This window comes from Ptychodera flava, chromosome 14 (assembly GCF_041260155.1).
Source record: "Ptychodera flava strain L36383 chromosome 14, AS_Pfla_20210202, whole genome shotgun sequence".
In the NCBI taxonomy this organism is placed as follows: Eukaryota; Metazoa; Hemichordata; class Enteropneusta; family Ptychoderidae; genus Ptychodera; species Ptychodera flava.
In genome coordinates this window covers 2,337,307-2,359,310 of record NC_091941.1, presented here as the reverse complement: position 1 = coordinate 2,359,310, position 22,004 = coordinate 2,337,307, and the positions used below count along the sequence as shown (strand labels likewise).

General features: G+C 36.6%; 2 protein-coding genes across 5 annotated transcripts in view; both read left to right on the top strand.

Annotated features, from left to right (window-relative positions):
• Positions 1 to 14,397: 14,397 nt before the first annotated feature.
• Positions 14,398 to 18,799, top strand: LOC139148928 (ATP synthase subunit s, mitochondrial-like). Its single transcript, XM_070720384.1, has 4 exons — positions 14,398 to 14,849; positions 15,914 to 16,122; positions 16,659 to 16,821; positions 17,524 to 18,799. The coding sequence occupies exons 1-4, from the start codon at positions 14,623 to 14,625 to the stop codon at positions 17,708 to 17,710; spliced, it is 786 nt and encodes a 261-aa protein (XP_070576485.1). The 5' UTR covers positions 14,398 to 14,622; the 3' UTR covers positions 17,711 to 18,799.
• Positions 18,800 to 20,600: 1,801 nt separating this feature from the next.
• Positions 20,601 to 22,004, top strand: part of LOC139148926 (ubiquitin carboxyl-terminal hydrolase 34-like) — a 75,820-nt gene continuing 74,416 nt past the window's right edge. For 2 of the 4 annotated variants that reach the window (XM_070720381.1, XM_070720380.1), the window contains exon 1: positions 20,601 to 20,832. In XM_070720381.1, coding sequence (XP_070576482.1) covers positions 20,784 to 20,832 — 49 coding nt within the window. In that variant the 5' untranslated portion in view covers positions 20,601 to 20,783. The remainder of the gene's footprint in view (positions 20,833 to 22,004) is intronic. The other 2 variants (XM_070720383.1, XM_070720382.1) reach the window with 1 other exon arrangement.

Genomic DNA, 22,004 nt, shown 5'->3' with positions numbered 1-22,004 from the left:
AAGAGACGTGTTGAGCTACAATACAAAATTCTCTTAGGTTTGGTAGCATGCTATGATCAACTAAATGTTAAAAGGGCATAAGCTTCCAAAGACGTGAAGTCTCCTTTATCAGATGCAAGGGGGATGAAAAATTGAAGCAGAAAGTGACAGAAAATTCAGAGTGAAAATTTCAGAAAATTCAGTAATTCTGTCAGAGTGGATATTTTATTACTCTGAATTTTCTGTCGCTTTCAGCTATTATTTTTCATTCCACCCTTGCATCTGATAAAGGAGACTACACGTCTGTGAAAGCTTATCCTCCGGCAACATTTAGTTGATCATAGCATGCTACCAAAGCTTAGATTAATTCAGAAAAAATTCAGAAACTTATCAAAATTCAGTTACTGACCCTCGGAAGTTTAAATCTACATTACAGATGAACTGAAGGTTCTCAAGCTTGTTTCCCGACAGCTACCTGTACACTTATCTTCTTCATTATCTGTACCGCCAGCTTCTGTAACAACTCTTCGATTTTCAGTTATATCCAACTTTTTACATCCTGAAAAAATGCAACAATAGGTAATATGGCGAGATGAGACTTTAAATGAAAGACAAGGAGCTGATTAGGTTAAGGAAAAGGGGAGACTTTCATACATAGTGCCTCTTTCAATACTGTTACAAAATATTGGCTTCTTCTTGTCATCAACTGATTAAAATAAAAAAGCCAATCTCTCCTATGCTGAAACAATACATTGTATACTCTACAATGTTTAATTGATTTTTTACATGCGATTGTCTCTACTAAAAGACATGTGTCAGCTGTGATTACGCAGCGGTACTATGCAAGGCGTATCGATCGCGCTCAGGTCAAGGGTTATCGCTACAGTTGTGTTGCAATGACCCTTGACCCGAGTGAGATCGATCGATACGCCATGGCCAAAGTACCACTGCGTATTCACAGCTTGTTGTTGGTATACCAGCCACTAAAAGAAAAAAGGTTTCTTCACGGTTAAGCCATCTCAAAGTACAATACGTTTAATTTCGAAGGATATTAATACAGATGCTTCAAAATCTAATACCTTTAACTATTTTGGAGAGAAAACTTACCCTTTCTTGTCTTGCTTCAGCACGATCCCGACTTCCGGGTGCGCTTACAAGAAAAATGTCGCAACTTCCGTTTTGATGCATCATGGGATAGGAAAAAGCACCAAACTTGAACACCAAGTGTTTAGAAATAGAACGCCTCTTGCACGCCGATGTTAAAATTAAACCGTTCATGATGGTTTTCTGATTTTCTTTTCAAATTTTCAAAATTCAACACGTAATAAACGTATAAAATTATTTTGTATACTTTCTTTTTTAGAAAAAACATGCTTTCAGCAATTTTAGACCGGAAATATTTTTTCATTTAGTGGAAATTCGTTACACACCAAAATCCGTGTACGTTTGCCGGACAGCGAGGCAGTATTAAATTTAATATAGCCATTGTAAAGTAAAAAAACCCAAAAGATTGGTAATTGTTTCACAGTATTGTAAAATTTCTGTGATGCTGAGTTTTTGAACACTTGAAGGAGATGGTTGTTAACACTACGTGTTCAGGTTTAGAACACCATTGTTAATAATATGAACACTAGTGTTAACAATATGAACACTAGCCGTTCAAATTTGAACACCGACACGTACGTTTTGAACAGGTAAAGACGCGTCTAGCGTCCGCTATTTTTACAGTGTACAAAACGAAGACCCTTGATATCTTCGGTATTTAAGGATCATTCATTGTCGGTATTGGTTTATTTTGTGACGAATAGTGGGAGGAAGTCAATTCCGTGCCAAAAACAAAATTTGGACGTATATTTTTGGAGTAATTTAAGAAAAACCTACTAATTTGGGCGGTTTTCAAGTGCAAATGTACAAAACGAAGACCCTGGCATATCTTTCGTAATATAAAATCGTCCATATTTCGTCGGGATTGTTTCAATTGGTCAAGGTGAGAGTTATTCATCCACAATTATATCAAAAATGGCTATATGAAACATTAAAACTTAAAATAGTTGCGCCTATTTGAGAATTACAATCCGAAACCAATACTAGCGGCTTGCCGTATCTGTCAAAGTCAAAAGTACAAATCAAAGAACTGTGATATCTCCGGTATTTAAGGGCCATATTTCGCCGTATTGGCTTAATTTCGGTTGAACTTCGTGTATTGTGTTTGAAATGTTAGCCGCCATCGTTATCAAGTCGCGCAGGCGAGTGTTTCAGTTTGACTCCGATGTGATGGTAATTTGGCGTGTATCATGTCTGAAACAGCGTTATTACTGCGTACTAAATACTATAACGTTCGATCCGTCCTTGCCGGTTAGAGTGCATCATGCCTTTAATCCAAATCAGGGGTCTTCGGTCTTCGGTCTTCGATCTTCGGTGTTCGGTCTTCGATCTTCGGTCTTCGTTTTGTATACCCCCCTTAAGCAATAACCCCCGCCGCAGGAGGGTATACACGAGATTTTGGTACAATGCGCGACATATAGCACGAGCCGATAGGCGAGTGCTATATGGAGCGAATTGTACCAAAATCGAGTGTATACCCGACTGCGAAGGGGGTTATTGCTATTATATTATATCAACTTGCGTGTATTTGTTGTCTTACTTGGGTATTTTCATCACTCTAAGCGCCAAATGCAGAAAACGGACGTCTGAGAGATCGAACGTCGGAAATTCTGCGCCCGAGACCGAGCATTTTTATAAGTTTGGATTCCGTACAGGCACACAGTATCCTACGATAAATACGCATTACGTCCATATCGACATTGCATTTTACAACACGAACGATACTTGTCAAAAAATACCTGCTGCACTCACACAGAAAATGGGTCAAGAGTTCAAATCAAAAGAAAAAAGTAACAATTTTTTCATAAATTTACATAAGAACAATAGTCCTGGCTTTTTTGGCATACTAAAAATAGATTTGTCTCATTCTGTACCGCATACCGTCGCGACATTCAGTGGTGGCACAGTGAAGTTACAGGATCTATTTTTGATGGATAATTTGGACGTTAATTGTACCAGAAAACAAGCAGTTTTAAAATAATCCAGACTTGCGATGACTGCAACTATGATGAACAGTATTTTAGCATCGGTGGGAATGAGCTCTCGTCCAATCAGAATGGCGCATGATAGCATGATATAATATAATATTTGATTTCGGGGGGGGGGGGAGGGAATGGGTATGGCGCAAACTTTTTCCACACCACTGTGGCAGCAATGTTTTCTATTGTCTGTCCTGCATCAATTTTTTGCACATGTGGAAGCAATGTCATTTTTTTTCGTGATTACCAGTTTTTTAATATGCGGTTCTTGAGTTGAAGACACATGTGGAAGCAATGTCACTGGTTATCAACTGCACTTCTAAAAATAACGAGTATTCTACGTGAGTACAGGACAGACGACATTAGATTAGAGGACAGAGATTGTGTAAAACAAAGGATTGTCTCTATCTTTATTGGAATTTAACTGGAAAAAGCTACCAGAACATCTTGTGCTAATGTTCCTTGTGATGTCTATAGAAACGAGTCATACTTTTCATATGAACATTGTCTTGTTTGTCTTTACTGTGTTTTCATTCTCAGGAAAAACTTGTTTATTTTTATTTACTAAATAGTAATGTATCCTGTTTAAAAGTAAATATATATCCTGAAAGTGTGGCATTTGTTTAGTTTGTTGTTACTTTATTTGCGTTCACAGTAGAGACTTGTTTATTTTCTTCAAATATTTACTAAATAATAATATATCCTGTTTAAAATTAGTGTAATGAATCCTATCATGTTGTTTTACATTTTCACTATACTGAGCAAGTCAATCGAAAATATCTCTATGTAACTTTTGATCCATGACAATGTTTATTTGCAAGATAAACCATGAAATATGTTTGCCAGGACATAGCATACAACAAAAGCCTTTTGTGGAACGAGTTTTGACCCAACTTTTCTTGTGTGTTTATACCACGAATACTGGCAAAAGACATTGGACTTCTTCATGTATTTTGAAAATGTTAGCGGCGCACCTCCAGAGAATGGGAGAATGAGGAATTCAGATTCCCTAAACCTTGCGACAATTTTTTTTTCCTTGGGTCTGCTATGATCAATTTTTTCTCGAGACATTGCTCGATCAATTATTTTTTATTGCTTCTTCACCTGCCGACAATGTTTCCCCCAACCCCCTAGAAATCAAATGATCCACCCCTCATCCAAAATGTAACGATATCCAAGGTTCCTATAGTACGCCCAGCATGATGTCGGAAACTTATAATACTTAAGTAAGCAGGTCAAACCATTTCATATTAGGATTTCTGAGTGTTCCTGCTCTTTGTTTTTTGGGTTGTTGTGATATTGCAGCTGGTTTTACTCCAATTAAAAAAAAATACAACTGCCTGCAAAGATCAACTCTCAATTCCCCCGGCCAGGCCATGCCAGCATTGATTTAGCCTAGAATCCTATTCGTCCGCTTTCCTCCGTACCTCCGACCCGGAGGTACGGAGGCAAGCGGGCGAATAGGATTCTAGGCTAGCATTGACTTAATGGATCATGGTTTTGACAAAGCACTCGCACTCAATAGATTCGAATGAAATATTTCGATGGACAGGTAAGGAACGAGCATGTGCACAATTAACGGCAGGGGGGCTGGAAGAGAAAATATGTGGTGCATATATTTTTTACAGGCCCCCCTAACACCAGCAAAAATTTTAGTGGCCCCCCATCACCGGCAACAAAATTTTTGTGCGCCCCCCTCCCCAAAAAGAAAGATTACATAGGTACAAAGTTGTACACATATATATAATCCTTATAACTTTTAATATATGCTTTAGTGAAAACAACATTCTTGCATTCTTGAAATAAATAATAAACAAATAAATATATAAATAATAAACAAACAAAATAACATATGTTCAAGCTTTACTACTTGTAACACCTACAGCTACTTTTCAGTATTGTGTTATGCTATTTTAATCTCAAAGAATGATGAAATTACCAAATACCTTATAAACAATCTACAAGTTCATTCAGTGCTGTTATAACCAGTTTCAATAATAACCAGTTTCAACCTAGCCTCTGTATCATTACCAACCATTATTATTGTTGACAAATGAAGTCAATTTTCAATAATAATATTGCTCATTTTACACATAACAACTGCATTGTGAGGTTTAAGACTTGGTATTTCATCATCTACAAGAAGTTTAACAAGGAACTCCAGCTTCAACAAGGAACAAAAATTCTGAAAAATATTCTCTGCCTGTCATGGTGTAAAATATTTTGGTGGCCCATCCCTTACCTTCCCTGGAATTTCCATTGCCCACCCCAAGAACACTCATTTTTTTTCGTGGCCCCCCCCCCCCTATTTTCTCTTCTGCGCCGCCAATTGTGCTCGGTCCCTAATCAAGTCACGTTACTTCAAATGAAGTATTTCGATGGACTGGTAATCAAGTCACGTTAACATAAAATGTTAATAGCAAAATGTCACAAAACACACAGACATTACAACACATCAGGTAAGATTTTATATAAATGTTTTGTCTCTTCACCCCTTCGTTCCCCGTTCACATAACCTAATATGCAATAGTTTGCCCCGGTGTATCAGCGTGTCAGTTCTCTCCATTCCACTCAAGTCTTCATATGTGTAATAATATATTATAGTATTACGTGTGCCGCATGTTAGAAATGGATCATTGCATAACATAATCGAAGTATCTCACCAGATCGGTATGTCATAAGGACAGTTAAGCATAAGTATTTCATTTATAGTTTGAATCATATCATTCCCGCTCTGCAGTATTGCATAGATGTACTGCAGTATTCCAAAGACGAAATTTTGTCAGGCATTCTACCTACAACACCATTCTACGACGAGACATTCGCTCGAAGTTTACACTATGGTATTAAAGGAAGTTTCCTTTGTAGGTTATCTTGGCATACCGCATGCAAGACACTTAGATATTTTCCTTGGTAAAACACTACATTTCCGAGTAGGTAACACCTACGCCAACTGTAAAACAAACTCCTACGAAGAACAGTAATGTCCAATGCTAGTCTTTGTGAATACCTCGGCACGATTGGGTGGTGTGAGTCAGTTGAAAAATCGCACAATGGGTCATGTCCATCGTGCTAAGCACAAACACATCCTAGTTAAGAGTGACCATTCCCAACATTTAAAAACATCAGTTAACAAAAAATAATATATAACAAGTACTCAGGCATGTACCGCTTGGTTACTCGCGCAATGATAGCTTGATCATGAGGTCCAATATATATATATATAACACGATTGGAACTAATTTGGGATATAATCTTTATATTTTTCATATTTCTCAAAAGTGTTAGGTGCCCTATAGATGAATGTTGCGATATTACAATTTACTCATAAGAACAAGTGTGTAGCAGATAATACATTTGCAGATTAAATCGACATGTCTTCACCATCCAATTATCCCAAATTAGGTCCAATCGTGTTACATATTTTGTAATTTTGTAATTTTATTACTTCAAGTCAATGCATCCATAAATGGATTTTCATGCATTGAATAAAATACATGGACATATACAGAATAAAAATAAATAAATAAATAACTCAATAAAAAACCAGTAGTTAAAAGTTATAAAACTACACATCAAAAGATAAGCATAAAAAGTTAGTGAGCACCGTGTATTCAATTAAAACAAGCAGGAAGTTGACATGCAAATCGGTCAAGAAATGGCTCAGAAAAGAATAGACAGGCACAGTAAAGTAGTTTAAATTATAGTATTGGCAATGATGGATGAACGATATTTGAATGAGCGACTGTGGGCTTTGGAAACATGATATTTACTTCTGGTGTTATACTGGTGAATTGTTGAATTTTTTGTGAGAAGGTCAGACAAGTAGACAGGAACTTTTTTGTTGATACATTTGTGAACTAGATTTTTTAAGTGTTGGTCGTGCCTTTCCTGGATAGTTGGCCAGTTGAGTGAATTTCTGTAAGATGTAACATGGTCTGACTTTTTGAGTCCACACTGAACGTACGCTAGTCGATGTTTGAAACCACAAATGATAATTCTTACTTTTCTTCAAATGTTACGAATGTTTCCCTCAAGAAGAACAAAGGTGAAACAAGAAGTCGGAAATCAGCAGATTTTTTGTTTTTGTATAAAGCAGTCAGTTCGATTCGTTTTTGTCATATCTACGATCATACATTATAACTCGTAATCGCATCATGTGTGTGGTGCCAACGGCAAAATCACAGGATAGCTATTGAAGATAACCTTTTCGCGCGATAAGTTCATACAATATCATTATCCCGTCGTATATAAACGGCAAATCTTACGAATCCATAGCAAATTCTGGCTAATTTCAGGTGTTTGAATTTCAATGTTCTACATGCGCTAGTGACTTTGTGTTGAACATGTTTTGACATGATTTATGAATCGAAACAGAATAGTGAAATTTGGACATGCAGCCTTGTTTCGATTATTTGATTTGATCCAACCTAGTTTTATTACTTTTAATCATCCCATCAGAAACTTAACCTTCTCAGAAGCATGGTACCACCATGATTTGGTCCAAACCCATTTTTACCAATGGTGATTGTGGACCTGTTTACATGGAATCGGGGTGAACAGGTTAATCAAATGTGTGCGCAAAGCGCCACTTTTGTCGGAGCTGTCTTCGTGGGTCATTAAAAACGTGTTGTTTCTGCGTGTACTTCTTAGTAAGCGGTCAACAGGCCAAGGATTAAGTACAGAAAAGGTCTGGCACGTGGACAGCCATGGATCTAGAACGGCTTTCATGGGTTATGATAATGCATCCAGGCTTATCTTGAATCAGGAATGGGTTACAGATATACCAGTCAGCCACATCCAAATTTTTCCTCAAACATAAGAGGCTGGTTACTAAGTGGTGGGAAGTAAAGCTTAAGTCTTTGCAGAATACGACACCATAACGAGCTCCGTTGTTCTTATGTTAATATACTGACCATAATTCAGGACGTCAAGCTGTCGGAAAATTTGCTTTATCAACCCTATTATTTTTTCTATTGAGAGACAATGTGTTACATTCGGATAACAATTTTTTCGATTGAAATCAGAGAATGGCCGTGGATTGATATGTGAGCAAATTTCATTAAATCATCAGACTCAGTTAACTTGATCATATTCGGGTCAGTCACAATCAGGGTGCTCTAGACAGATTTCGACACGCTCTAATATAAAAAAATGTTGAGCAAAATTTAATACAATATTGTCCTTAATATGAAACAACCAGTAGAACCAAACAGGCCCCATCGAAAAAGTGGAGTTTTTTAATGATTTTGAGCTGAGTAGTGAAAAAAGTACCCTAAAAATGGGTCAAAATGGGCGTTACGCTGTTTCATCTGAAAAAGCACATTTTTTAAACTCACTTTTTGAAACTGTTAGATTAATTTTTTGATTATTCAGAATATTTAAAGTATTACATAGCATTTCTTCTTTCTTTTGCAAGTTATTTCATCTTAATACATGGATTTGAATGGAAATGGCGTTATAACAAGTGAATTTGGTGTGTCGTTAAGCTTTTATATTTTGACAACAGCATTGATTTATCTCTCTATTATCACTTGGAAAACATTACCCTAGAATGTTTCCTAAAACATCTATTTGATTGGAAGACCAACTATGTTTAGTTGGTACTAAATGTCGATAGGGTCAATGTATTGATTATGAATGACAAATCATGAAAGTTGCCCACATTTTTTGTCCCAAAATTTTGTAGTGTCCGTGACACCCTCATAACTTTCAGCCATATTCAGATAGTAGAGATCTGATGTCATTAGCCAAAGTGGCCCTGTTTGCCTTCCTTATGTGTTATAAAAATATAACCCATTACCACTTGTATTGTTTCAGTATATCAAAAAGGGGCCAAATGTAGTGTCCGTGACACCAAATCCATACATTACTTGTTACTTTGATTTAAGCTGGTAATTCTATTGTTTACCAGTTGAAGTTACATTTTTATAAGAGAGTGACTTAGTTTTTGAGTAAGACATCAAATGATATATATTAAACCAGTGAAAGATGTTTTTTCTACCTTTTAAGATTGTAATGTTAAAAAACTGTCCTATGAAACAACGGTAAAGGGGGTTAAAAAAGGAACAGAAATAGTATTATCAGTTATTTCCCAATATAACTTTAAGATAGAAATGTTATTTATAGTGAAATTAAGGCATAACACTTAACAAACTAATTTACTTTCCTATTAAACCACTTACCATTTGCAACTGGCTTCATGTCACGGACACTACACCCAACAAGTGGTTAACCATTTTTACTGCATTTACATTTAAATTCACCTGACATCTGAAGTAAACTTCATAGACCATAATAAATCCTTTTAAAAACAAAAGAAAATGTGTTTTTGAATTATATAAGGGGGGAAAGTGGTTGCAAATCTGACTATTTATGATGCTGCTGCAGTAGTGTTGGCTCCAGTACAGATCTCTGTCAACAGTGATGCATATAAGGGGAGGGTTTATGTCTCTTCAAATTATTTTTCTGTTTTAACCCTTTGTTTGCATTATAAGGCTGTATTATTAGTGTTTGATGAAATTTCAATCGTGTGTTGTTTGTTAAGGGAAAGCTATGGCGATATATAAGGGGAGTAAGTGGTTGCACATTTGACTATTTATCATGGTGCTGCAGTAGAGTTGGCTCCGTTACGGATCTATGTCAACAGTGATGTATATAAGGGGAGGGTTTATATCCCTTAAAATTATTTTTCTGTTTAAGCCTTTGTTTGCATTATAAGGCTGTATTATAAGTGTTTGATGAAATTTCAATCGTGTGTTGGCTGTTAAGGGAAAGCTATGGTGAGACATAGTCGGATCTATCATGTGGTGTCTATTGAATGCTGTGATCCTGAAATCTGTTTCGAAACCCAAGTGTGTGGTTTCTCCTCAGTCGCAAAGTTCTGTCTTTCCTAAGTTGTTGTGTCAGATATTTTGATTTTTTTATGCTTGTTGATGTTAATGTTTTCACGTGTTATTGGCTTCAAATGATGACATCAATATTTCTATATTGTTATCTTTTGTTGAGATTATTGTTAACGTTTTGTCTCTTTTTGTGAACTTTGTTTTGACAAGTGTGTCTTTTCTATTCATGTTTCTTTTTGTGGGTTATTATTGGGTGGTTTGGGAAAAGGATTTTTCATGTTTCGTCCTTTTCAAGTTCCTGCCAGTATTTTGCAAGACTTTCTTTCAAGTCTTTGGGCTATTCAACAGTGAATTCTACCGCCAAACATGTGGCTGTTTAATGGGCTGAAATGCTGGAGATTGCCATGATTGCATTTCATAAACTGGAAATGGAAATCATCTCTGAATACCAAAATGTGATTCACTTTTGAAAAAGATTCAGAAATGACATTTTCATAATTTTTACTGGAACACAAAACCAACTGGCAGAGTTTACCCATAGAATAAACAAAATGTACCTAACATTTAAATTTACTGTGAAGAAATCACTAGAAAATAAATATAATTTCTCGACGTCAAAATTTTGAAGGGCCCAAGGCACAACCAAGAAAATATTTTGGATATTAAAACCCACACAAAACTAATTGGAACATTCCAATACCTGCACAGAGAACCATGTTACCCAAATCAAATTTTAAAGGACTAATTGAAGGTGAAATTCTGAGATACTTCATTACATGCAATGACCCAAACGATTTCAAGGAGATAGTTGATTTCTTTACAAGCAAAGTAATTTACAGAGAATACACGGAAAAAGAAATAACTAGAATTACCACAGAATCAAACACAGGAATTGAACTCAACAAAAAGTACAAGAAAAATAAAGAAGGTAACAACATATAGGCCATATATTAAAACAAAATACTTGAAAGAAAGTCTTGCAAAATATGAGAGGAACTTGAAAAGGACAAAACATTAAAAACCCTTTCCCTGAACCCCAAACAACAGCCTACAAAAGAAACAAAAACATAAAAGACACACTTGTAAAAAACAAAATTCACAAAAAAATCTCAACACAAGATAAAAATATGGAAATATTGGCTTTATTTTTTGAAGCCAATAACACATGAAAACGACAACAAGAACAAGCATATAAAAATCAAAATATCTGACACAACAACTTAGGAAAGACAGGACTTTGCGACTGAGGAGAAACCACACACTTGGGTTTTGAAACATTGATTTCAGGATCACAGCATTCAAAAGACACCACATGCTAGATCCGACTATGTCTTGCCATAGCTTTCCCTAAACAAACAACACACGACTGAAAGTTTATCAAACACAAATAATACAACCTTATAATGCAAACAAGGGGATAAAACAGAAAAATAACATTACAGGACATAAATCCTCCCCTTACATACATCACTATTGACAAAATCAATAATGGAGCACACACTACTGCAGTACCACCATAAACAGTCAGATGTGCAACCTCTTTCCCCCTTGTACACAATAGATGCTGACCAAATACTTAAAAAACTCCAGTCACCTACAAATATCACTATGAGTGGCAAGAGAGTATTATATTATACTCTTCATGACTTTAATTAGACTTCTGATATAGAGAATTTGTGTTTAATATTGTCTGTTAAAACTGATAAAGAAGTTGCCCCTTTAAGTATTCAAATGTGTAGTGTCCGTGACGCTACTGAAATACAGATCACAATAATATGTTGGAAACCAAATGTTCAGTAAATCATTTATTGTTCACTTTATAGTGTTACTAGGACAGTTTTGCATTGTATAGCATTTTCTACATACCAGTTATCATTGTCTACATACCAGTTATCTCAAGAATTTTCGCATTCAGTGTTGTATTTCTGATAAAATTTTCTGGTTATTGAAAAATACCAGTACTACAAATATTCTTTATGTCAAACTTCCTTAATAATATTTTTTTGATTTGTTTGTAATCAATTCTTGTCATAATTTTACTATTTTTACAGGTTTACTGGTTATAATAAACAATAGTTTGTTTCACACACATATTCCTGAATGTGTAGTGTCCGTGACGCTTTTACCATTCTACAAAAATGACTAGAAAACTAACAAAAAATAAGCAAAATTTTGCTGCAAATACTATTAATGTTTTCTAAAGACTTCAACAATTGCAGTAAAAAATAACTTAAATGTACCGAAGGGCAAATCTGTAAACTAGAGGAATCATAAGCTCACGGGGAGAAAAAAATGAAAAATTCTTATTTTTTCGTAACAAATCATTTTGCCGGAAAGCATGCAAAGCTGCATGGGTAAAATCCTGATACATTTACCTTATTTTCTACAACAGATGTATATATTTTCTGGTTAAACTTTTAAAAAGAATATTTGTACAAATGTTGTATAGTCTACTATGTTATTTCTCCATCTACTCATTAAATCTTTTGTAGTGTCCGTGACGGTGTGTTAACACAATAAAGAACTGGTTGCCATGGAGATATTGAGAAAGTTTGGTTCACAACTTTTCAAGCAAATATGTACCAAACCTTAAGCTTTGTGAATTTAGTAAATTTAGATATGTGTCTACAAGATGAAATTTTGACAAAAGTGAAACACTCTAGAGCACCCTGATTGTGACTGAGCCGATTACTTTTGACCAAACTTCATTATGGGACGGTGCATTTTTGCGCCAAATTCTTGAAATAACACTTTTTTGCGGTATCGTACCGATTAGGCCAACCTTATTTTTAATCAATGACTGGAAATGGAAATAACGAATTGGGTAAAATGCCATAGAATTTGCGAGGTATAGTGACGTTGACGACAAGTCAAGTCTAGTCAGTGTTTCGGAAACCAAACAGAGTGAAAATTATAATTAAGAGTGAAACTATTAACGAACATCTCTACTTTGGTCAACAGACATGATTGGATTAAGCGTTCATTAATGTAAAGCTAATTATGTTTTGCTTGAGCCCTCTATCATTTTCGTCAAACTACACCGCGATTCATATATTAATGAATGCTATATATTATTGAAAAAATAAAGAAAGAAATATAAAGAAATAAAGAAAGTCCATCGACTGTATGGAGGTAATAGAAGGTAGTACCTGATAATAGCAGATTCACACGCGATGACTGTACATGAAATACTCCATTGAACTAACGAAATTAAAGTAACAATTGGAGGCAGAAATAAAAGACCACGATTAAACACAAACAAACAGTAACACAACAACGTAAACTCATTAAGTCGTGACAAATGAATCATGGCATAAACTCTACACTGAGTCACTGTTAGAATCACTCTTGCACACAGTGCTGAGATGCTGATCTGAAACCAGGTGTTTGCTATCTTTCTATCGTACAAGAACTTATAATCTGTGACAATGTTAACCTCGCCACGCGTACGATGAATGAATCTTCTATCGATCTCATCGATACGATTTTAAAACCACACTCCTTCAACCTATTGGGTGACTAAATTCAAACTTTATTTGAATGATCTTAGGCGCCGTACAAAATCCCAACTTGTTTTGAATTTTCAGATTATTTCACCATTTGAAGTTTTCACTGACAATGCATTGTGATTTCCTCTGTGGTTCTTTATGTCCATTTGAGCCCCGATGAAAATTACTCTTCCCAGTAACTCGGCCGCTAGCATTGTTATAAAAGTGTGAATGCAGTTTCCCAATTTCATGAGATACCTTCTTCTGAGTGTTGCCTGCCCGATCCCCGGCCATATTATATTGCATAGTGGACCACTCATGCGTTATGCAACATCAGCCTATAATTCCGCTGAACAGCATGAAAATTCCTAGGAATTTTGTTATTTCCTGACACTTTCCTCTTCCTCGTCTTCATTTTAAGAGGGTGATCTGAATTACAAGCTTAAGTAATTTTAATTTACATCAGAGCCTTCTTTCACACAGGTTCGGTGCAAGCGTTTTTTCGAAAACTATTCTAAAGCTACTGTTCCGACCCTAGGTTTCGCGATAAAATGGCAAAATAATCTCTTTCTTGTCAACAGAACTGACGGAAAAATGCTGACTCAGCAGTTTTTCCTCATATTTTTGGGTAAATATATGAGAGTTTAGTTGTGCATCTTTATCGCTTGTCAGCAACTCATTGATGTCTTCAAATACCTAGAAGGCATTTGTCAAGAAATATTTAGAAATCTACGCCGAAAGAAACATCTCAAAAGATTTGATGAGAAAAACAATTTTCTTATCATACTTCTTCTCTACCCAAAGCTGCTAAAATATTTGCTATTTCAGAGAAAATTACAACATTTTCAATTTCTGTAGTCATCCATGTAACTTTCATTTGTTCAGAGAAAAAAGCTAATCATAAACAACATATAAATAGACCGAATGTGCGCCAAAGTGAGATTGCCGATGAGGCATACATTATATCGTGTCTTCTAGGGGGTCATCTGAAATCAAAGACTTGTAACTTAGAGGGCTCGAATCGTGTGAGGGCGCAGTAACCTGAGTGCGTTTGATGTTTTGCTCGACGAACTCGACTAACTCTTCCCTTGATCGCGATATCTGAACTGTTCATTTATATATTTAGCTACTGTAGCTCTCAAAGGTAAACAGTGTTTGCCACGGACTTCCGGTATCCTTCTCCATTTTGCATTTTGATGATGCTCAAAACCACTTCTTGACACGAGCATGATGTTTTGGACTTTGCTTCGAAAAGTCGGCTCCTTTAGCAGGGTGAAACCATTTGACCTTGTTCGTGGGGTCAGCATCATCAAACGGTCATACGGCACCGTTCACAGGACTGAGTGTGCCCTATTTGGTAATACCCGCGTGCTGAATGCATCAAAATTTTCTCCAAACCCCACAAAGTTTCATCGTAGGCATTTATTTGGTATTCTAAACGCTATATTCAACAGGTTAGTATATACGGTAGTGTTAGACTATTTTTGAGCAGATCTGTCAAGCTATACCCCTGCTGCATGCTGCGACTCTGTAGACCATGGTGGAGGTAGCCCACATTCTTATACATAGTATACCGGGCAATTTTGGGTGGTAGGGAAAGGCCCACCTTTCCAACCACCAATATTCAAATATAAGGGAAAATTGCTAAGCTACAACCAACTCTAACGATAAACTTAATGCTAAACCCGTGTCAAACCCTTGTCAAAATCTGAGTTGTTTTGATTTACTTTTCTGTGAGAGATTTTGCTATATTAGATCGATTTCACGAATGGTGCATTCAACGGTCACTACATCAACGATAGAATATATTAATTCATAAGAGAGTTTATCTGTATAACCGATGGAGTTAAACTGACTGTTGTGATTACTTTCACAGATATAAATGTATTGTGGCATTACAATTATCTACATAAACAATTTTCCTTTCATCTCTATTTTTGTAAAATCATGTTTAACATATGTGTGACAATATTTGATGATGCGAATAGCTGCAACAAATAGGCAGTCAATAGGTCTCAAGTTATTTTTTGTGACTGTACAGTTGTACTCATTATCATTGGCACAAGCTCAGTGCTCAACAGATTTTCCTTCAGGACGGTTGCTGAAATTGTGTTCTTTAGTCAGTGGCCTTCTTGGAAGTTGTGCATCAAATAATGCAAGGATGTTGCCCTCCTAAAATTCCGATCCCCTTGGCCTTTTCGAGCTGGGGTGTAAAGTGACGATGAAGCCATATACATGCTAATAGGCTGTATGAACTCTGTGAGGTCTGTGGACACCTACTGAACTCATTTCACTTCATTTCTTCTTTGTAGGAACCTTAGCTCCTACAATTGTCAAAGTTGTAATGGAGACAGGGATGTGCATATAATTATTCTTATCACTTTCAGATGCTTTTACCTGCATATAAAATTTTAGAAAAAGGAAAAACTATTGGAATCATGTCTATAGAAGGCAGTTCAAGCTGTGAGTCACACCTCCAGGTATTGTGGATTGCTCACAATTCCATGTTTCTTCACAGAGTTGATTATGGTCGTATCAGTGAGGTAGGACCTGACAGAGCTGCAGCAGAATGGCTTCTCAGATGTGGTGCCCATGTCAAATTCAAAGATTTTAACAAGTGGAATGTGGACTACAATGTATTGCCAACAGGACCACCAAGAAAATACAAGATAGAAGCAGTTGATGCTACTGATTCCAGCATTATGCACATTGGTTTCCCTCACTTTAGTAGGTATATAAGTCAGCTGTCTTCACTGACTGGTCAGTTATATGAAACTCCTAAATCAAAATTCTTTATGTACCATAAGTTATGTACTCTAACAGTTAGAGGCTAATACAGTATGTAAATGATTGTTCAGTACACGAAAATTGTATTTGTAAGGTAGTACGCATTTTGAAATTGAAAGACATAAAGTTTCGCCCAAACATTCCTCAATGAAACTTTCAACCATTCTCTTGGCAAGTCAAGAATAAAAATCAGTTGTTAGTCTGTTTGTTGGTTAATTCTTAGTATAGGTACGTTTGTATCTTGTTAAGGGTATCTCAGAACACTACAGGTGACAGATAAAAAACTTTGAATTTCTCATTTCATACAAATAATAATTTGATTGCATAAATGAACAACGTTTCCTCCAAAATTTTGAGAATACAACATTTTTACCATGACAAAATTATCAAGTCATCAGACAGAGCAAATTTAAACAGTTGCACATAATCTTCTCAGACATCTTGGATCACGTAAACAAACACTATTTTGTTTCCAGAGGATTTAGACTGCCTGCGTTCTTTGAAACTTCATCACTGCACATACCTGACAGATGAGTGTATGTCTGCTTTGCACTATCTTAAAGACACTCTGGAAGACCTTCAAGTGAGCAGTTGTGGTGATATCTCAGACAAAGGATTGATAGCTCTTCATCAGTTAAAGTAAGACTTCAACATACTGTATTACATTAAGGTAGTACATGCATCAAAATTGAAAAACCTAAATTTTGTCCAAACTTTTCGCAAGGGAACTTTAAATCATTCTTTAACAAAATCAAGAATAAAAGTGACGGTCAACATGCAAAATTTGGCACTAGAGAAACAAATTTTCCATAATTTATCAACTATTGAAATTCAAATGTGGCTGCCAACCCTGTGGTAAGTCTATGGGGTAAACAGTAAATGCTCGATTTTCAAAAAATGAGCTTGTGAAAACTTTATTTCAGGAGTGTTAAAAGAGCCCCCACTAATAGTAGACCAAAACAGTATTTTAAAAATTTGAGAGTCTGAAAATCTGCCACCAAGGTGGATTTTACCCTACTGCTTCTGTGATAGAAAAAGTTACAATAGTGGTCTGCTGAAGTTTAAACTATGTCTTCATGTTTTCCACCCAGTTAATGAAAAATGTTTGCCGGGAAACTTGGATAAAGCTGGCTATGGCCAAAGGATGGATGAAAACAGCACATAATGTATTACAAAATTAGGCATTCATTTTGAAATTGTGCTGTCATATTACCAAAAGTGATCTACATTAACTTAGTTTTACACTGAACTATTGTTAACAGGAATCATGTAGATATAAACAAATTTCAACTTACTAAGTTTGCTGATAATAAGTTTTTTCCATGTCATGTATTTCTGCAGGAAGCTGAAGACTTTATTTCTGTGTGATTTGCCTGCTGTCAAAGACATGGATGTCACAATAGATACATTAAGGATGGCCTTACCACAATGTGAAATCACATATCTCTCACTTGAGGGACTCAAAGATCTGAAGAAGTTAAAAGACTTGAAGGAGATCAATGTTGATGACTTCAAAGGCCTTAAGTAATGTGAAATGAGAGACATGCAAATGTAACGCTTTATCATCAGCATGTATGTTTGGTTAAACCATATTCTGTGGTGTTGTTTTGGCAAAGTTTCTCCAGCACAAATGATATTGAGAATATGGTGTCAGGGAATTCTGTTGTTTGCTGGAGCAGAGTGACTTCTTTGCACAGGCAGTAGCTTTTGTACTGAATTGAAGACAAGGTGACACCGAGTCCCTCCATGGAGGAACTGTGGGAGATGGTATATTTACTTATGTGATACTCCTTCAAATCATTGATATCACTTGAAGTCGTTGCATCTGTAGGGCCATATTTCTTTTGTTTTTGTCAGTTTATGATTCATTGAATAAAAGATAGCGTACAAAAAAGATAGAGAACAAAAAAATGCAGTCTTTAAATGTCTGTGGTCCCACAATAATTTGCTGTCAGTGTTATTTTGCATAGTGATTGTACAACATTGATGAGAGTATATTCAGTCACTGACCACCAGAGAAGAGGTTTTGTATGATTGGAAAAGAATCAACACAGCTGTTGAAGTCAGTGAAATACAGGAGATCATTACAAAATTAATCATAACAGCCGGTGTTGTAACAAGGGCAGTTAAACCCAGGAGCTCATACTTCAAATCTTTATTACGAAAAACAGGAATGTTTTGGCAACTCACAGGTTGCCTTCTTGAGGGTAGTAATGTATGACGGAGTTTACATTGCAAGTTTCAAAGCTTGCACAGCCTTTGTTGTCAGCATAGTGAATAAAGCTGAATATTCACTAAAGCTAATAATGCAAGCTTTGCTTTAAAGTTCTTAAGTTTTAACTTCTGTTTCCCAAAGAAGACAACCTGTAAGTTACCTAACGTTGGTGTTTTGTTAATGATGTTATCTTAGTTTGAGCTCCCAGTTGCAGCCACCATTTTTATTACACCTACTTTTAGTTATCATCAATTGTACTGAATGTATACAACTTGTTTTCAGATGTGGTTTGTGACCAGGTCACAAATTATAAACAATCATAGTCTACATCCATTGTTTGTGATGTGCTCACAATTACACTTTTCACGCAAGAAATAAAGTTTAAACCACAAATTATTTCAATTGTTAGTTGGTATTCTGCTTTGGTTGATAGAAATAATGCTTTTTGAAATGGCGAAAATAAAAAGGGTATGATACCTCCAAAGAAAGAAAACAGAATCTCTGCAGCCTCCAAAACCCCAATGCACATTTATTCTATGTAAAAATAATCAGTTTGCAAAATTTTTCTTTGAATTAATCACTTTCTTTCATATACCAGGGTATACAGTATGTACACACAATGGAGTTACAAATGATAGGAAATATGTTGATGCTCCATCACAGCATATCTCTCATTCAAAAATACAATTAGCCTACTAAATAAGTGGAACAGATTTACTGTTGGAATGGGTCATTTCTACAGCTACAGCTATTATGCCATGCCTGGTACAGGGTGACTGAAATCTATCATTGATGGAAGACCTGCATTTGCATATTCATCTTTGTGCTGTTGTACCTTTAGAAATAAGGGGGACTCTGTGTGCCGTCCAATAAATGAACCAGGGGCAGCCAACCAAGATTTTTCTAGAAATTGTATCCAAAGGTGTTTTCAGTGTTTTTAAGTGTAATTATAGCATTAACGGCCTGTGTCAGGAGTCCGGATTGTCTTGCCAGGAAATTGATTCACTAGATTGAAATTTCAACAGAAAACACCTCCATAATCTTACAGACTAGAACAAGCTTGATCCCTGGTATCTAGTCCCCTACCTTTAAAAAACTTTTTTTGGGGGGAAGTAAACACTTTACAACTGCCCTCCGACCATAATTTGAAAAAGCTTGCCCTTCTGCACACAATTTTTCCCATCCCCCTTCCCACTGACAAAATGCTCCAGCCCCTCCCCCCACCAAAACTCTCCAGTGCCATTGTCTTCACATAACAAAAATTCCCCACTCCCCTCACTTCACAGGCTCACAACATATGATTTATACCTTCCAACTGAAATGTGTCATAGAATATAAATCCCTGCTGAACCGATATGAAAAAGTTACCCTCTTCCTTGCCAACTGATAGGTTAAGATATTAAAATGCCCTCCTGCAACAGAACTGCTTTTGAACACCTTCGTACACAAACAGCATCATTGGATGCCCCTGATTAGCTTTCTGCCTTTATTAATATTTGTTTTCTTTAAAAAATGGCAAAAATAAGTACTGCAAATCATAATTATACAGTAATGACACTGTTCACACCAAAACTTTGTAGAATAAAGTGCACGGACTATACTGGACAACAAAACCAGACATTGCAACATTCAGTCTTGCTACACAACTTTGCCTAGAGGGGAACTGGAAAATGTGATGTTGCGGAGCATGCTGAAGGTAAGATAGGTGCCAGACGGTACCTTTTGACAGATATTTTCTTTCACGCTAGATAGCTTGCAACCGTTTCGTTTGTTGCAGTCAAGCTATTTGCAGGTGATTTTTCCATTGATTTTAATGTTTACTAGTCCCCCGGCCCCTCTCTTTTGGACCCCCCTCCAGGATATGAAATGGTCCGCCCTTAACTCTGCTCGACCATTCATTTGTTCGCTGCTTCAGTGATGTAAAGGAAGCGTCAGCTGATCGACCCTTGAATACCCTCAATCAATCTTAACTTTGCTGTATCATGTACCCTGCCTCTTCCTATCCTCCCCCCCCCGGGATCCCTTCCTATCCTCCCCCCCGGGATCCCTCCTCTTTCTTTCATAATGCCCTCTTGTGTTGTAGTGCCAGTGTTCGATCTGTACAGCGCCCTCAATCGAAGACTGCAGATTTTCCGAGAATTTCCTTTTATGGCACAAGCCAATCAGACTGCCCATTGCAGAAGATCGGAACAGCCGAATGCCTAAACGAAGTTATTTCCAAAATGGCGGGTGTTATACCTCCAAAACACTTCATCACTGAGAAACCTAGCATAAGCACTGTGCCGTGACAGATGGAATTGTGAAACAGTATACGCAAAACAGACAACGTTGAAGTGGAACCAGGAGACATTTTCTTTGTACAGGGTGCTGGAGGAGGGACTGTATCATGGATATTTGTGATGCATGCGTAGATTTTCATCAGCTGCTCCAATCATGTGAGTAGGAATCTTTCACACAAAAGTACAAACGTTTGCATGTCTCTTCCGTGCTATAAACCGGTGACTCCTGTCTCAGAAAGATGTCTCTTATTAAATTGGGAAACGTGCAAGCTTCCTTGTTTAGTTAAATCACATGTTTAACTTTGCGCTTTCTATGTTGATCGTGTTTGTGTTGACTATAGTGCGTTCGCAAAGTGATTGCACTTTGCAATGTGCTGTGCGACTCGACAGCATGGCACCGCAAATGCATCCCGAGTGAAGTCAGACAAGTTGTGGTAATGTGGGGCTTTGCAAATGTAATTCCTGTTTCTCTTCGATACAATGTAGGGTCAGTTTGCATGTTTGAGTCTCATAGTTATGAATTCAAAACTTTGAACACAAATGGTAATAGTGATATCGGTGTGTACTACTGTGCACAGTGTAAAAGTGGGTGTGCTCCTCATCTCAACACGTTCATCATGTGGTGAGCATGCAACCTGAGATGCACCATGGAGTTAGAACGGTCTCACTCTTGCCTCCATGTGTACACCGCTGCCTTCTCAGGGATATGGAACCTGGCATATGGGCCCTGGCGTGGCATGAGTGGCTCGTAGGCTATTTTACAATGTATTGATATCGTGTCCTGATAAACCAGCCTCAGGAACAAGGGGAAAAAACATAATGTAATTGCATCGATAAAATGTATTTCCAAGGAATTCGCATTTGAAAGATCTCCCATCCTGAAAATGATGTTTACAAGTTGAACTGCAAACCTTTGATTGTGTGCCAATGAAACATTGTTGTAGTTTACAATTACCATAATGAATTTACTGCGGGAAGTCTCAAGTTCAAATGAAGTAGCTGATCAAATTATTGCCCTCAGGTTCCACATGACATGATGAGTCAACAGAACAATACCCATCGGGTTGTCTGAAATAGACATTTTGAAACAAAAATTTCTCATACTATTGCTGTTTCTAACTTGAGTTTCTCATGCTTTTGTTGTGCATAAACTATAAAGAAATCTGCAAAATTCAACTTGAAAAAGAAGAAGAATATGTATGAAATAATTTCAGGTGTGGACTCTTCATAAAGGACTAATTTAAGTGTTTGGTTTAAGTCCTGCATTAAAGGGTAATGAAGTAGCCAGACTTTCTTACTCAAAATATTGCAACTTGTCATACTTTTTG